General features: G+C 49.9%; 1 protein-coding gene across 3 annotated transcripts in view; it reads right to left on the bottom strand.

The window, feature by feature from the left end:
• Positions 1-13920, bottom strand: part of LOC101945967 (phosphofurin acidic cluster sorting protein 1) — a 31610-nt gene extending 17690 nt beyond the window's left edge. For all 3 annotated transcript variants that reach the window (XM_065579573.1, XM_065579572.1, XM_065579571.1), the window contains exons 1-3: positions 13809-13920; positions 3504-3593; positions 121-246 (exon numbers count right to left, since the gene is read on the bottom strand). In XM_065579573.1, coding sequence (XP_065435645.1) covers positions 121-246; positions 3504-3593; positions 13809-13865 — 273 coding nt within the window. In that variant the 5' untranslated portion in view covers positions 13866-13920. The remainder of the gene's footprint in view (positions 1-120; positions 247-3503; positions 3594-13808) is intronic.
• Positions 13921-17057: the final 3137 nt, after the last annotated feature.

The raw sequence follows: 17057 nt of genomic DNA, 5'->3' as shown, positions 1-17057 counted from the left end.
ACCCTTGAGCCCAGCCTAGCCACACAGCACTCTGCCTCTGTCTGAGCTGAAGAGGGGAGAGGTTACATTTAATCACTTCTTCCCCATGGCCGTACCTGGCGCCTCCCTCCTCCTCCTCACCTCAGCCATGTTGATGAGCCCAACAGCCAGAGTCTTGTAGCCCAGGATGGTCCGGTTTTTGTATCTCTTCCTTCTCTGCAGCATGATCTGCAGTTTGTTGGCATCTCGCTTCAGGAAGTGGGGATACTGCAAGGGCAAGTGACAGTCAAGACAGCAGCAACGACAGGGGGCCGCGCGAGAGCCCGGTATGTTTGGGGTTCCATGTGGCCCAGTGTGAAGGTGTGGGGGGCAGAGATCTGTCCGGGGGCTCCCATGTGGGTACTCAGGAAGGCTGCTAAAAACCCCATATCCAGCACTGCTAGAGAGAGACTCTCCCAATGCACATCACAGGCTGATGGTGAGTGCGGGCACACTGCTGAAGACCGGTCTAGCGGACCCTTGCTCGCCCAGGCTGGCAGGGAGCCAGGAGGAAGCGCGGTACCCTGCTTACAGCGGACATGCAGAGGGTGGTCGATACATTCCAAGACTTCCACTGGAGGAAGAGCGGTGAGGTCATGGAGAGCCTCTGAGCCTCAGGAGAAGGCTTGTTATCGGCCAAGCTACGATGATGATCACATCTCACGTTTCCAGGGGTTCAGAGGAGACTGTGGTGCTCAGGGAGGCATCCCCCCATCCCATCCCTCCTCCATGGACAGCACTGGGCAGCAAAGCCTAATGTGTCTTCCTCCCAGGCACCAAATAGAAGCTCCCACCTTAGGCACAGGGCTTGGTCTGATCAATAAAGGCAGGCGGCCAGGCTACATGGGCTGGTGCTCGGAGCTGGTATGACAAAGCCATGGAAGTGGGATCTAAGATCCCGTCCACATCTGTTTGGTGATAAGCCCCCTGATGGGATCCAGCTTGCATGGCGAGCAGCAACCAAGGCTCCACAAGACCAGAAAACGCACACATTTACAATGCTCAGAGCTCCTAACTGCCTGTCCTGGGAAGCAGGGATTTCTGCAGCACAGCGGACAGTCAGGCACAGAGGGTGAGCTGTTCTGTCTGGGGGCAGGATGGCTGCAGCTCCACTGGCAGGAGAAAGAGGATGGGAAAATCTCACGCCACTACCTGCATGAGTAACGTGAGCGGAAGTGTCTTCTCTGGAAACAACCCCGGCTAGGTTTGCAGACAGTAACTAGCACTGCGCAGGGAGACCAAGCAAAGAGAGGAGGAATAACGTTCTGCCCGCCTGTCATGTCTTCCTCCAGGAATCCAAGTGCTTTGCGAACTTTAAGCCTCCTCTCTCTTTGGGAGGCAGGTAAGTTATTCCCATCTCACACATGGCAAAATGGCAGCACTGAAAGATGACATTTTCAAAAGCACCAAAGTGATTAAGGAGCCTAAATCCAACGGAGTCAGATTTGGGCTCCTAAATCACTGCTGAAAATGGGTCATTAGAGCTGCATTTTAAAAGTAGTGATTTTACCCTTTAGCCAAGGACAAACTGAAGGAATAGCAGAGCCAGGACTAGAACCCAGGACTGCTGGATTTCAGTTCCTGCTCTGGCCCTTAGCTCACACTCCCACCCAAAAACCAAGAACAGAATCCAGGAGTCCTGCCTGACAGTTCCCTGCCTTCCCACGCCTCCCACTGGTATGCCTTCTTCCTGAAAGAAACCAAGTTAATTTCAAGAAGTGTCTGGAAGCCAGCTGTTGAAAAAGGCAGTGTTCTGGCTGGCCATTCTGAGCATACTGCAGCTTCCAAAAGCCGCTACACCAGAGAGGCTTTAAGGAAGGGATCAGACAGGTCATGAACACCTTGAAATAATCCAGGATGACAAATGTGCTATGCTCAATGTCTGAGCACAACACAGCTCCAGGACACACAGCCCAGGGAAGTACTTTATATTCACTGGCAAATGAGGTGTGGCAAAAGTTTCATTGCCATTTTGAGTCTGTATTTAGAAAAACAAAGGGAAGATACAGTGTCCCTCATGAGAAATAACAAGGCTCTTTCTACGCCACTCTCTTGGGTGAGTGCAGGGAAGAAAGGGACATTCAGAACTACTCCAAGGACCTGTCCCAGGCCAGGACTGCCTGCAAACACTTCCAATTGCTAAAAGAGATGGAAACTGCCAAAGGATGTCGTTGCAACTGTTTAATTAATCAATTCTTATTACTGCCCACTGTGCATTTTCCTGCAGGATTAAAATCATTTGGAAATCCTTTTATGCTGTATTATAAGCAACACTTGGGTGTATTTAAAGAGGGCAAAAAACTGGGGACGTGGGGGAAGCTAGTCTGCTTTGTGCATGTCACTCAGCTTAGGAAGTTATAGTAGGCTGGTCAGTTTCACTCTGTGATCATATACTCTGGCTTATATATTCTAGGGATGCTGGTCTGGGGGTCACATCTCAAAAAGATACAAAGCGTATCAGGAAAACACAAGAGTCCCATGGTACAAGGCTGAAATTTGGGGCCTGCTTCTCTGCTGCCAAGATCTTACAAAGGTGGAGGGAGTTGTCAAAGGGGCAGCAAGGACGAAACATGGCAAGCTGCATGGAGAGCGCAGCTGTAAGCCACTGATTTTTGGCATTGCTGCCTCACTCAATCTAGGTACTTGTACGGTCCCAGCACTGGAGTATCTGAACCCTCCATCATTAATGGCATGGCAGGGTTGCCTCCAATACCACGGGAATGGACTCAATGACCCAGGAAGTTCAGTTCAATCCTGCCCGTTCCTAAGAATGCTCCCATTTTATAGATGGGAAACTAAGGTATAGAGATGGTAAAGGACCTGCCCAAGGTCACACCGGGAATATAATTTCGGTCTCCTGCCCAACTGTTAGACTGGATTTAAGGCAGAGGGCAGGCAGGGAGAATGTCAAACAGGAGATGATGGAATTGTCATTGCTTGGAGCTTTCAAGGAAACCTGGTGTTATTAAGTGCAATTGTGCCTGTTCAGCTTGCCACTTCCAAGAGCTTTGCAGCCCTGTGGGCATTAAGGACTCTGGAAGGCCTCTCTGGCCAAGAGTAGAGTCTGTCTGAGCGGCTGAGAGACTCCAATTGTAATTCAAAGTTCTCTCTAAAAACCAACTCAGGCTGTGTCTACACTACTGCAGTAAATCAACCTACGCTATGCAACTCCAGCTATGTGAATAATGTAACTGGAGTCAACGTACCTTAGGTCGAGTTACCGCAGGATCATCAACTTACCTTACTCTTCTCGTACAGGAGTCGACTGGAGAGCGATCTGCCGTCGATTTGGCAGGTCTTTACTAGACCCGCTAAATCGACCGCCGGTGGATCGATCTCAGAGTGTGGATCCCCGCTGTAGTGTAGACCTGCCCTCAGGTATATTGGAAGAGACATAAGCTTAAGCTGGTGCCACACAGGAGTTCCCACCTGTCAAGGAAAAGGCCTCTCCAGTTCAGTGCCCCCCTACAGCTGCACACGCTCACCTGTAGCGAGAAGGTCAGCTGAAGCTCTGTTTCTACAAGTCCGCTGACCGGCAGGACAATCTCATTGGATCTCAGGATCCTCTTTGAGCCCTGTAACCAACACAGAGTGGACAGTGTTACATGTTCACCTGCGTTCAGGATCAGGACAGGCAGAAAGTAGTGCCCAAATCAGCACCAGCAGGGCAACCTTGCCCAGCAGTGCCTCCCATCAACCTGCACCAACCCCACCCTGGAAGGCCCAACTAGAGGGAGACAAGGCATCGCAGCCTCCCGCTCACGCTGATCCTTGACCACAGCTGTGAAGGGGGCTTGGGGGCAAGGACAGGATTGAAATCCGCCCTTCATCTTCTGTCCCAGAGGCCAGCTCTCCAACGCACTGCCTGGCAGATCTCCAAAGGAAGCGCCAACACCACACCTGCACGTGCCCTGTACGAAGCAGGCATTCCCCTGCTGCTGTTTCACTTTCAGCACCACGTTAAATCCCCCCATTACCGAGCTCTGGATCCAGTGGCAGCCATAGAGCTCCTGGAGACAGACCCAGATATAAGAAGTGCTCGTGCTGTGGGAATAACATTGGCATTTTCCAAGTGCCTGTCATCCGAGATCTCCTAGCTCTTATCCAGCCCCCTGCCCCCACAGCATCTGGGCACCTCAACAATCTTTACTGGGAGTTAGGGAAGGATTATCTCTGCTGTCCAAATGGGGAACTGAGGCACAGAGGCCCAAGGTCACACACGCAGTCTGTCGGAGCAGGGAATTGAGTCCAGGTCTCCCAGTCCCATGCTAGCACCCCGACCACCAGAGCAGCCCTTCTCCTCCAGTCTCAAAGCTGCTTAGAGACATGAAGGCTCTGGGGATTCTCCCCGTTCCCAGCAGAGAGAAAGTCACACACTACAGTGGCAGAGCCAGGAATAATACCCAGTATCTCCTGCTCTAGCCACTCCTCCCGGAGCACACAGACCCACTGGGTGGCAGAGCCTCGCCTTTAAAGCCCCAGCGTTACTATGCTCACAGGAATCCCAACTCCAACTGCTCCCTGCTCTTACCGCAGACAGTGGAAGACTTTGGGTACATGTGGCATGTCCCCCTCTGGGAGCTGATCCACACAGCAAAATAGACTCTTACCCCTAGCAGAGAAAGATCGCATGAGAGCCAATGGCTGAAAGCTGAAGCCAGAAAAATTCAAACTGAAACAAGGCACAAAGATTTAACAGTGCGGGTGATTAACCATCAGCATAAACTGCCAAGGGAACGGGGGTGGGGGGTGGGGGGGAGGGATTCCCCATCTCTCAGTGTCTCCAAATCCAGCCTGGCTGTCTTTCATCAGCGTCTGGGCTCAGTGCAGGGGGAACGGGTTCTCTGGGCTGGGCCATCCAGGAGGTCAGACCAGATGATTAGGGCCCTACCAAATTCACGGCCACGAAAAATGCGCCACAGACCGTGAAATCTGGTCTTTTGTGTGCTTTTACCCTATACTATACAGATTTCACAGGGGAGACCAGTGTTTCTCAAATTGGGGGTCCTGACATAAAAGGGAATTGCAGGGAGTTGGCAAGGTTATTTTAGGGGCAGTTGCCACCCTTACTGCCTTCAGAGCTAGGCGACAGGAGAGCGGTGGTTGCTGGTCGGGCGCCCAGCTCTGAAGGCAGCGCCCTGCTAGCAGCAGTGCAGAAGTAAGGATGGCAATGCCGTACCATGCCACCCTTACGTCTGCGCTGCTCTTGATGGCAGCTCTGCCTTCAGAGCCAGGCTTCTGGCCAGCAGCCGCCACTCTGCTGCCCAGCTCTGAAGGCAGCACTTCCGCCTGCAGCAGCGCAGAAGTGAGGGTAGCAAGTACCGCAAACCTCCCTACAATAACCTTGTGACACCCCACCCCCCACAACTCCTTTTTGGGTCAGGATCCCTACAATTACAACACTGTGAAATTTCAGATTTAAATAGGTGAAATCACAAATTTTACAATTTTAAAAATCCTATGACCGTGAAATTGACCAAAATGGACTGCAAATTTGGTAGGGCCCTATAGATGATCTAATGGGCCCTTCCGGCCTTCCCATCTCTGAATCCCCTATCAGCTTATATGGTTACAGCTTTAGCTTTAGTGTTAGAGGCCTGTGCTTTTGTTACAGAGGGTTACAGGATCTATCCCCTCTGATGACCTGTAGTGGGAGTCAGGCCAATGCTGCCTAAAATGAGCAACAATAGGAGCTCCCAGATTCATTGGACCCACAGCCCGTCTAGCTCAGAACCCCACCTCTGCGAGTGGCCAGCACCAGGTGCTGCAAAGACAGATGCACAAACCCTGCAGCAGGCAGGCAATGCCAACCAAATCTGAGATAGTGCTTGTGAGCTTAGCAGAGGGGCCCTTAGGTGAGGCGCTCCAAGTGCTGTCTAGATGTTCAAGGCCTTGCTCATCAAAGAAAGTCCTGAGCGGAGACCCACCATGCACTTCGCATCTCACTAGGCACCCGCACATTTGGCAGCCTTGTCAGACCTCAGCTGACACCCTTAGACTGAGAGGAAGGTGCACTGAGTTGCAAACCAGGAGACCATGAGTTTGAGGCTTGCCGCTTCCATGGACTGCTGTTAATATTTCTGCAGGCTGCCTATACTGCTATCTGGGAAAGAGAAGCCAGGTCTCTAATAGGACAGACCCAGATCTTGTCCCCCTGAGCCATGTGGCTTTTCAGAGCGAATATGCCAGGTATGGGCTCTTGGCTTTGTTGTCAGGACCCACCGCTCAAGTCATCAGACCCCACACTGCACCCAGAGCTAGGAATCCCCATACCCACAGTGCTTCCTCACTGAGGGTAGGCAGGATTTGCATCAAATTCACACAAACATTTTCAAGTGGAGGTTTACGCTTATACGCTAATTAGCTCATTAAATAATTTGCATGTGTGTCCCACAAGAGCATGGCCCCAGGCTCGGTAGTGATGCGAGTGCCTGAGGTCAGAGTTCCTCTGAAAGTTCTTCATTGGCTCTCGAAGGCAGCGGTGTTGTGGGGGAAGTGCAACTCGGCCCCTGGCACTTGCAATCAGATGCAAGCTACTGCGCTCCCTCCCCCGACCTGCTGCATGCTGTGATCCACACTGGTAAATAGCTGCTGCGTGTTGCAGAGGTGGCTGCATCTCAGCAGGGGCAGAGTGAGCTATATATAGTCCCTAAAGCACTTTGAAATTCTTCTGCATGAAAACCTAATAAACTCAAGTTATTAACAATGAGGAACATGATAAGGAAACAGCAGGAAGCAGACAGCAATAAAAGGAAACACTCTCTTGGTAACAGCTCTCTTTAGACCGGACACAAAATACTGGGTTAAACCCCCCTAGCACTGGTTGGTAAGGACTTATGGTGAGGTGTGGCAGCGGGGGGCGGGGGCGTTGCTATGACGTGGGATCATTTGTACGGTCTATGGAAACCCCGGAGGGGAAGGGTTAAAACCCCCAGCTGTCAAGTCAGTAATAAAAGCACATCATCTCAGCTGTAACTAATTCACACTGGGATAAATTTTTAATTAAATGCATAGGGCTCTCTGGTAGGAGTGAGGATGGAGCAGGTCATCCCCCCACTCCTGTGATTAGACAGATGAGCTCTTGGCCTGACATATTTGTTTCCCTCTTTGCCTTACACAGGAAATGTGGACTGAAGAGTTTCCTGGTCCAACGGGAGCTGCTGGAAAAGCCCCTGATGCAATGCTGGTTTGTCCCGTACTGCAGTGCTCTTTGGAGGGCCACTGCGGTCTCTAGGTCTCTCTCCAAATCACTGCTAGGCTGCTGGAGGAAAGACTCATACTCATAGTCATACTAGTTACACCTGCTAGATTAGCCCCATCTGCCCCCAGCAACGCAGCGTGGCTTCCACTTTGATGATGGTTAGTAATCCTGTTTATTGCAGTAGTGCCGAAGGGTCAGCCAAGAATGTGCTAGGCGCTGTACAGAGGGGTAGATGGTCCCTGCCTTGAAGAGCTGACAATCTAACAGACCAAACGCAGGGTGAAGGGATGTAACACACAAGCAGAGTGAACTATGTAATGGCAGTGAAGGGACACTGAAGGGAAGGGGGCACGGGGCAGGGAAGAACCCGGAAGAAGGGGAAGATGTGGAGTGGAGCAGAGGTGAAGATACTGTAAAGGAGGGAGAGAGTTGGAGCAAATCTCTAAGGCTTTGCCTCATCTCATGGGATGTTTCTTAGGAGAGACTATTCCCCAGCCTAGCAGATCTGACCATTAGGAAGTTTATTGCTCCTAGAAAGAGGCCACAGAACTGGGATCAGCAACTCCATTTCCAATCCTGGCTCTCCCCCAGACTTTGTCCTGCCATCTCTGTACATCCATGGAAGGCGGGGGATGGTATTCCTGGGGCAGGCTGTGAGAGTTAATGTTTGCAAAGAATTTGGAAGATGAAAAAACAGAAAAAAATGTATTTGCACTTACTTGAAAATTCCCTTTTACTGAGCAACAAGGTCCCCACATCCATTACAATGGGTACTTGCAGAACCAGGCCTGACAGTCACTGGCAGCAGGGGAATACCCCACTACATGAAGTCTCCTGCAGCCAAGAATTTTCACAGCCAGGATCATTCAGACTTTGTAATTTAGAAAACTGACTGTGGTAAATATACTTTGAGGAAAAAGCACAATTTCTCCTATTTCAGAGCATGGGAAACTTCAGAGACAACAAATCCTAATCCTTGGATGTCAATTACCATCTCTAGCCTGGATGATTCATTTGTCTCCTGGGTGGGCTGGATCTGTGGACCTTATTACTTGAAGAAAGGAACTTCTCAGGTAAGCAAGCATACATGTTCTTATACTTCTTCATGGCAAGACTATGATGGACTTTCCAGGCACCAGATCTGCTACACTGGGATTTTCAGAGCAGCGTGCCCCCAGAGTGGGAAGCAGGATCATCCTTTAAGTACAGACATCGAAAACCTGGTAGATAATATCTCCTCCATTTTCCCCTGAGCACTAAGGGATGGAGAAGACTTCTTGCACTGGCTAGGATGCAGAAGTTGACAAACTTACATATTGATGACCATGTGGCTGTCCAGCCAGTCTCAATACAGGAGACATCACTACTCTGCCGTTTGACCGTCTGTGCTCCTAGGGACTGGATTTGGATGCTTACCCGAAGGAGGCGGGGCCGGTGCAACCCATTAGGCGATCTAGGCGCTCGCCTAGGGCCCTACAATTTGGGGGGCGGTGACCGCGGCGGTATTTCAGCGGCAGCACCTTCCGCCGCCTCTGTGGGGGGTGGCATTTCAGGGCAGGACCTTCCGCCGCCTAGGGCGGCAGAAAAGCTGGCGGCGCTCCTGGAAGGAGGACTATTTCTTCAATTTATGTAGGGAATGAAATGACTTCTCTACACTAAAAGAACAAAACGGGGTCTCGTTAGAGAAAGCTCCCAACTTCAAACACTGAGAGGCCTGCTCTACTGGACAGGAAGTATGACGCCACCTGCACAGGGCGTCAGTCTGGGTAGTGCTGTCAGGAGCAGAGATAGGATCCAAGGTCATGGCCTACCACTTTGCAGGTTGGAATAAAGCTGATGCTCTAAGGAAGCATTTAATATTGGGACTTGCACAAAACGTCCTTTCTTGAACATGCTGAGAACATTACACTGCAGAGACTTGACCTTTTTGCTTGGACACTCGCAATAACGCTCTCAGGGAGGTTCTCAAGGTTACATTTCACCAGGTTAGCATGGCAGTTAAACCAGGGACTTTGCACCCAGCCAGCAGAATACATTCTGTTTGCTGAGCTCTCCTTCGGGGTGCCTGGGGGCAATGGTCACTTCAGCCTGTATTTCTTTAAACCTGTCTTGTCATAGATGGGGGATTGGTCTTGCAATAGCAGACCTCCTCTGTGAGCTAAAGACAAGTGACGATCCAACACTCAGTTAATCAGGCCCGAGTGCCATTGCCTCTTCAGCCAGAAAGGCATAAAACAGTATCCCCACCTCTAGCTCCTCACGAGCTTTTGTACTGCCCTGGGGAGCAGTGCCATAGGTAGGAAAACAAAGCAGGGACCTCACCCAGTTTTGCAAGATGTCATTCACCACCTTACATTCTGATACAGAGAGGCTGCAGGGCACTTTATTTACAGTTTCCAGATGCAAGGCAGTTGATCACCAGCCCACCAAATTGGTTTACAACTAGAGATATTTCTGGGTGTAGGAGTTACTCTGCTAATCCGACTTCTGCCGCGGAAGTCTTGGTGTTCATCTCCCCCTTGGTGGGCAACGTACAGAGAGATAGCCAACTTTGCTCTGCCCAGGACAGGAGAGTTTCTCTCTAGGGAAAGGCTGATAGGGTTTTCATACACACTAGGAAAAACACAATCAGACACGCTGACTGTCGCGACCAGAACAGGTCTGTTATCCATGGAAGCTCTGAGACCTCAATGAATCACTCTGGTCCAGCTGGTGGATGCGGTTCTCTCATTCTGGTTCTCATTCCCTGAACCAAATGAGGAAGATCCCTTAAAAAAAAACTGATTCTCTGCATTCTCTAGTTGTGGGGGGGCGGGGGGGGGGGGAAGGGGTAGAATATACAATTGGAGCTAGATCTCTGCCACTGGATGTGACAAGGTGAGATGTGAAGGGAATACCCAGAATTACTGCATAGTAATCATAGACAGCCAGGATCTCTGAAGCATGCCTGTCTAGGAGATCAGAATTCTGCATCTGCTCCAATAGGACTTGGATAATTTCTCTGGCACACCATTTGTTTTCCTTTATGGCCATCATCATCTTCTGAGAGGAGACCTCATACCTGCTAGCATTGGTCCCAAGCCCTAGCTTATGATTGACTTTCCAGGCACCATGTGTCTGTGTTTGTCCTGGAGCCAAGCTCCAGGAACCATACCACTCGTGTGTTTGCTTCGGCTCTCTCTCTGTACAGAACCTGATCAGAAAAGTTCTCCAGAAAAAGATTAAGTGAATTTTCTTCTTTCCTAAAGCCGTGTGTCTCCCATTTCCTCCATTCGGTTTTTCTGATTTTCACAAAATCAAAGGGTTCTGTCCATGGATGCCGAGAACACTCCCTGGAATTTTGGAATCTATTGGATGTAGCATTCAGAAGCTATCGCAATGCAGGCCAACAGAGAAGTGCCATTGAGCTGGGTGTAAGACCTGGGTGGGCTTGGCCAATAAAGCTGCAGATACAGTTTTTAGTTTGGCTGTAGTTCTACATGCTGTGCACCCAAAGATTTCAGAGCACTTTGCAAAGGGGGCAGTCAGGAGCCCCCTTGACAGATGGGGAAGGTAAGGCACAAAAAGGTGAGATAAATGACCTGCTCAAGGCCTCGAAGGGCAGGATCTGAAGCGGGAACAGAACCCACATCCTCCAGTTCTTATAGATGCAGGCGACTTCAGAGTGTGAACCTGTTGTTCCACAAACTTATACAGGATTGTTTTAGGGGTTAAGACAAAGATGCCACATTTATTATGATAACAATTTGATTTATGACCAATAACTAATATTTTAATTCTAATACACACACATTATACCTAATATCTATAAACACACACACACATTTATACACACACACATTCATCAGATGTTCTGCAGCTGCTGCATAGTTACCAGTTCTGCTTGAGTCTGTGGCTTGAGTTTGCAGCTTGGGTTCGTAGCTTGTGGCGGCTAACTAGCCCGGAAAGCCAGGCACAAGGACGAGCTGGGTTTTTGTTGGGCATGCACCGATGCCCTTCCATGTTGGCAGCAGAATGTTACCCTCCTCCAAAGTTTTTTATTTTACCCATTTTTTTTGTAGGCTTTAGTTTGAATTTAGAGTTTATAGGTTTTGCTGTGTCACGCTGCCTCTGGGTTTGGTGATTGATCACCCATCAATTGCAGACATGACTTTCAGCCTCGGACCGGGCTTTGATTTTTGTTTTTATTGTATCTTATTTTTAGGGTGGATTTTTTTTTTTACTTTGTTAGGGCTTTTGTTTGCATTTTTAGCCGTTGGTGTTTGAACTTTATTTAATTAGGACAGGCTGGGGCTGGAGGTTGATTTTATTATTTATACATACCTTATTTACACATTTAAACTAAACTAATAAGATTACAGCAGGGTTTGCAAAAATGAAGGTTGCAGCAAGCCCTTACAAAATGGAGTAAGCGTTTTAAAATGGGGTTTGAATTACAATATGGCAAACAGTGAACAGAAGTTAGAATATAGACAAGTATAATGGATGGCAAACAGTGAACAGAAGTTACACTGTAGGCAAGTGTAATAAATGGTGAACAGAAGTTACAATACTGAAACAGTGCAAGTCTCAGTGATTTAAGCAGGAATTGGATTGATAGTGAAACTTACAAAGGCAGCTGACTGAACAGCTATGGCTCTTAACAAGCATCTTAACTGTTAATTAGCCAGTTATTGGGGTAACCGGTTTTATGAATGAATATTGTTTTATTCATAAAACTTTACTTATGAAGTTACATTAATAAAGTGAACAATTAAAAACAATTTCATTCATCAGTTCTACAAACCCAGCGCGAGTCCAAGCTGCACAAGCCTGGCAAGAGCCTAAAACCACAGCAATAGGAGGTGAGACTTTGCCCCACTTTCTCAGACTAGAACGTTAACTCTGGGTCCTAATGATAGCAACACCAACTATGTTAGAAGAGGGAAAGGTCGATTGTGAAGCTCTGGACAATATATTGTGAATGGATTCTCGTTTTGATGGCTCAAGTGTGCAGAGTGTAATGTGTGGTGGAAATCCCGAGGGCACCCATTTCTCCCCCGTAATTAAGCACCCAAAAGTGTCCTAGCTAAAGGGCTGCAGACACAGTGACACTGCCTGAATTAAACCCCCTGAGCTCCTGAAAGGAGGGATTAATTTCTTCATGCCCTTTCAAACACAGAAAGCAGCTGCACTTATAAACCAAAAGTGATTCAGCCCTCAACCTCCTCTCCAAGGAATCCCCACAGGGCATCACAGCCAGAGATCTGGATCAGGCTGGCTCTCTCAGACAACGGGGGAGAGAGACAGCGGTAGGGAATGTGTGTCAAGCATGCCAATGATCTCTTGCAAAGCTGACAACCTGAACGGTAAGCAAGAGCAACAGCTTTTAGTGAGACTCATTACGGGGGAGTGGGAAGGAAGAGCTCCCGGGCATCACCTGATGTAGAGCTGCAGACATCGAAACTGGCAGAGAAAGATGCACGACGACAGCTCGGGTTATACATTTTATTGATGGTGCAGGGTTTACATAACGTTAGCAGATCAGTAAGCAGTGGATGGGCCGACATTCATTCCTCATGCGCCCAATGCAAGAGGATTACCAGAAAGACCACAGCAAGTTACATCTGTAACAGCATTCACCTAACTGGAGCAGGGACAACACTGACCTCCTAGCGTTCCCCAACACCATCTCTGTCCCAAGGGCTGGGTGCACAGAGGAAGTCTTGCTGCTGCTTCATCTCGGCTCCAGACTCTCTACTGCTAATGATCCCACCCAGGTCCTCATCTTCTGGCTTGGATGCTGTAACCTCCTCCCTTCTGGGCTCCCTGACACGTCCCGTGTCCCACTCCACCACCAGGAAAAGTGCAGCTGCTAAGATCACGAGCCTGATCTGACCCCGTCACTGGCTCCCCTTTCTCCACCACTACCTTTGACTCTGCAGAACACCGCCATCGCTCACTTAGTCACTCTGCTTCCTGCCTGCCTGTCCTCTCCACTCAACAGCCTGTCTGGTCACTTCCCCCCACCACACACACACCAGGTCTGCATGGGGGTCCTCACCCAGGCCATTCCTCTGCCCATCAGTCAAGTCCCTCCTAGGACCTGCCTCTTTCATGACACCTTAGAGAAAATTGCTCTTTAAATATTCTGGTTTGATTTACATCCTTGCCCTGCTGGGCTGCTCCTCACTGCATGAATAATGTCAACTCACTCCCACCCCCTGCTGCTTTGTTACACCCCCCCCCACACACACACAGCCCACCTCATTGTAGCAGCCCCTTGTCAGCATTTTCCAGTTCTGGGGGAGGAGAGATTGCCTGGAGGGCAGATAGTTCTGGAGGGCAAGGACCTCGCATGTTAGAGATTTCCCCTAAATTATACCTATCTAGGTCTTACATAGAGCTCTTCATCTGTCAATCGCAGTGTGCTTTACACTGGTGGGCATAGTTAGCCTCATTTTCAGATAGGGAAACTGAGGCACCAGGTGGGGAAAAAGTCAGCAGGAGATCTGGGAATCCAGCAGTGACTATTTAGCTTGGAACGCCTCCCACCCTACTCCCATGTGCAAAACACACCACCTTCAGGCCGCTGACTGGGCACACTGACCTGCAGCTTCACAGCGATCACCACCGAGTTTAGGTCCTTGTCCATCTCCTTCAACATGATAAGCTTCTTCAGGGTCAAGCTGAACAACCTGTCAGGAGAAGAGAAAGTGTCAGAAACAGGGTGGAGCAGCTGGGAGATGCAGGAAGAGATGAAGCATTCCTGAAGCTAAACAGGGAATCAGAGGTTGTGACAGATGCAATCCACTCATGGCTTCCTATTCCATTGGGGCCAGGAGGCAGCTCTTCAGAGCTTTGCACTTCTTTGGGCTACAAGCAGGTTGGAGTAGACACTCCCCAAGGCGGTCTACATGCCCTTGTGCATTTCTGTGATGCAAATATTTTCCCAGCTATGTGCCTGGCCCATCCAGCCTCCTGCAATGCAAACAGTGCTCAGGGAAAGGGAAAGGAAGCTCATGGGGGAGTCGAGCAACACTGCACTGACCTGCCTTGAACTTATGATCTTTGAAGGCAACTCAAACCTGTTCCATTCAGCCTGAGCCTCTGGCCATTCTAGGCTTGATGTAGAAGTTACAGGGTGAGATGCTATGGACTGTGATATGTAGGAGATCAGATTAGAAAAGAACAGGCCTTCTGGCCAGAACATCGATGGGCCGCACTAAATGCACAGAAGGCACATAGGTCAACACACAGGTAAATTACCCAGAGCCAGGTCTCGGGGGGCCATGCCAAAGCTTTGGGTAATGGGGGTTTTGGCTACCAGTGATTTTCACTGGTTTGCACTGTCTGTGTGCTGTCGCGAGCAGGGGGTGGTAAAGTGCAGGCCACACATTAAAGAATCTTTGAAAATAGCTTTCAAAGGACGCCCATTGTGAGAGACACTTTGTACTTTACCAACTGCCTGATCTGTCCCAGAGAAGTCGGGAGATCTCCTTTCACTGAGCAATCAGCTCCACACCCACATTACAGTGGGTCTGTAGCTTTGGGGGGAAACCTGACCTGCCAGTCACTGCCAGGAAGGGGTGCAGCCCAGGCCCCAAAGACCTTCCTGCTCTGTGGAAGTTACCTGCTTGGCTGACTGACAGAATCCTCACACAAAAACTTGAAAAAGTTCCAGAAAAACTCAAGACAGCTACGTACTGCACAGCTCAACAGAAACAGTCGCGTTTCTCCACTGAGCCAAACCCTGCACCAGATCCTGTAGCAACATTCTGGGTCTGTGGACCTCACTGTGCAGAGAAAGGAAACCTTCAGGTAGTTCAGATACACTCTCCTCTTTTCCCTCCTATTAAAGTCCTAAGATCCATTCCTGTGGGACTCTAATGGCAGTATGGACCTGGGGAGGGAGACTGCCTACGTACAAAGACTGAGTGGAGTTTTCAACTACGCTGAAGTGACTTAGGAGCACAAGTCCCATTTCAAGAGCACATCACTGGGGTGCTCTGAAAATTTCATCCACTAACTCCATTCTCTGTACTGGAGGGACCAGAGATTGGAGCAAAGGGAAAAAACTCCTAGTAGATCTTCCACTAGGACGCATGCAATTGTCCTCCAATGTGGCCACCTCTGTCCCCAGGCAGTGAGCTCTGACATTAGCTACATAACCTTTCCACTAGAGACCCAGAGAGGCACATTAGAAAATGGCAGGCTAGGAGGCGCTCTCTCCTTTTGACTCTTGTTGGAGAATGCTTTCAAATGGCAGGACAGCCTAGGGTCAACCTTGAGGGCTGGTTCTGGCCAAAGGACCACTTTGGGAAATGGGCTATAGTGCTCACAGCCCCAGTGCGCTTCTAGGGGCAGAGAGAGCAATGAAGACTCCAAACTTAGTGCAGGGGAGATAAACAGACACTTCCGTCGCGGTTCAAACATGTTCCACGAGAGCGGTGGGGACCAGGTCCAGGTGCCAGGGGGCTGAGACGGACTGACACTGCCAGCGATGCTGCCTTCTGGGCTAAGGATAGTGAATAACCACAGGGATCTTTCTGCCCAGGCCAGGTACAGCTGCACCTCCCTCTGGAGGCAGGAAAGCCTCCTTCCCAGCTGTCCAATTAGCACATGGTAAATGGAACTCTTCACTCCACAATGTCCATTGCTCATGGAGGGAAAGCTGGGCCTTGGGCTCCAGCCACCTCTACCCTGCCTCCTCTCCAAGGACAAAGCCCCAGGACTGGGCACCTCCCTCAGATGGACACTACAACCTTGGAGGCGCCAGCGAGTGCTTTCCAGCTTGCATATGAAAAGGCCATCTGAGAGTGCATCACTCCTCAGCCACCAGAGAGGTGACTGCAGAAAGGCCCCTCCTGCCGGGGAGCACTGGAAGTGCCAATCTCGGAGCAGTGCCGTTAGTTAGACGGGCACCACCCCTGTTTGCTCTCAGGAGCAGAGCTGTGCATGTGGCTGGCAGACTCTTATCAGGACACAGCAGTAACTCCTCCGTGTGAACCCCTAGGGGAGCGTCTGCCACTGCTGTCTCTCAATGGTCGCCCACTGTGGCGGCCCAAGAAGCAGTAGATGGGGATACCTTCCTGCCAGGGTTCCTTTCATGGCAAGCCCTTTGTGAATACTCTGGGAGCAGTGGCCGGAGCAAAAGGAAAACCCTGTGCTGGGAAATGCTGTCATCCTAAAGTAAAGTGCAGGGGCCTGCATGGCATCAATAAATGGCAATATGGAGGAAGCGTTCGTCTCATCTCTAGGCAACGGGGAAATCCCCCGGGTCTACTGGCGCTGGAGTGGATTTGAGGATCTTGTGTTAAGGCACTTGACGAGGAGCTAGGAGGTCTGGGGTCTAGTCCCCGCTCTGCCGCTGGGCGAGCTTAAGCAAATCACTTCCCCTCCGTGCCTTGGTTTCCCCATCTGTATAATGGGAGTAACAAGACTTCCCTACCCCACAGGGGCAAGATGCTCAAATACTACACAATGGCAGGATGAATCCCTATTGCTCAAGACCAACCCAGAGGCTCAGCCACTAGACCACAGTAACTTAAATGCCATGGTTTTGTAGTTGTGCATCCCTAGATTTCTGTCAGATCCAAGTTCTCACTTGCAGTTCTTCGTGATTACTTTGCTAACTTCTCAGATCCACACTTGATGAGTAACAAAGCCCCAGGACACACCTAAGGCAGCATCTTCCTCATTCAGAGATGAAGGGGAAATAGAAGGATGGAAGGAAGAAACAGATGATTTCCAGCGTCCCTCACAGCACCACCTTCACTCTCCAGGCTACGTCACTGAGATAGAAGCCCGCCAGAAGCATTGCTACTAGACAGGAAGCCAGCAGATCGACCAAAAAGGA

This window comes from Chrysemys picta, unplaced genomic scaffold (genome assembly GCF_011386835.1).
Source record: "Chrysemys picta bellii isolate R12L10 unplaced genomic scaffold, ASM1138683v2 scaf452, whole genome shotgun sequence".
Lineage (NCBI taxonomy): Eukaryota > Metazoa > Chordata > Testudines > Emydidae > Chrysemys > Chrysemys picta.
This window is presented reverse-complemented; position numbering and strand designations above follow the sequence as displayed.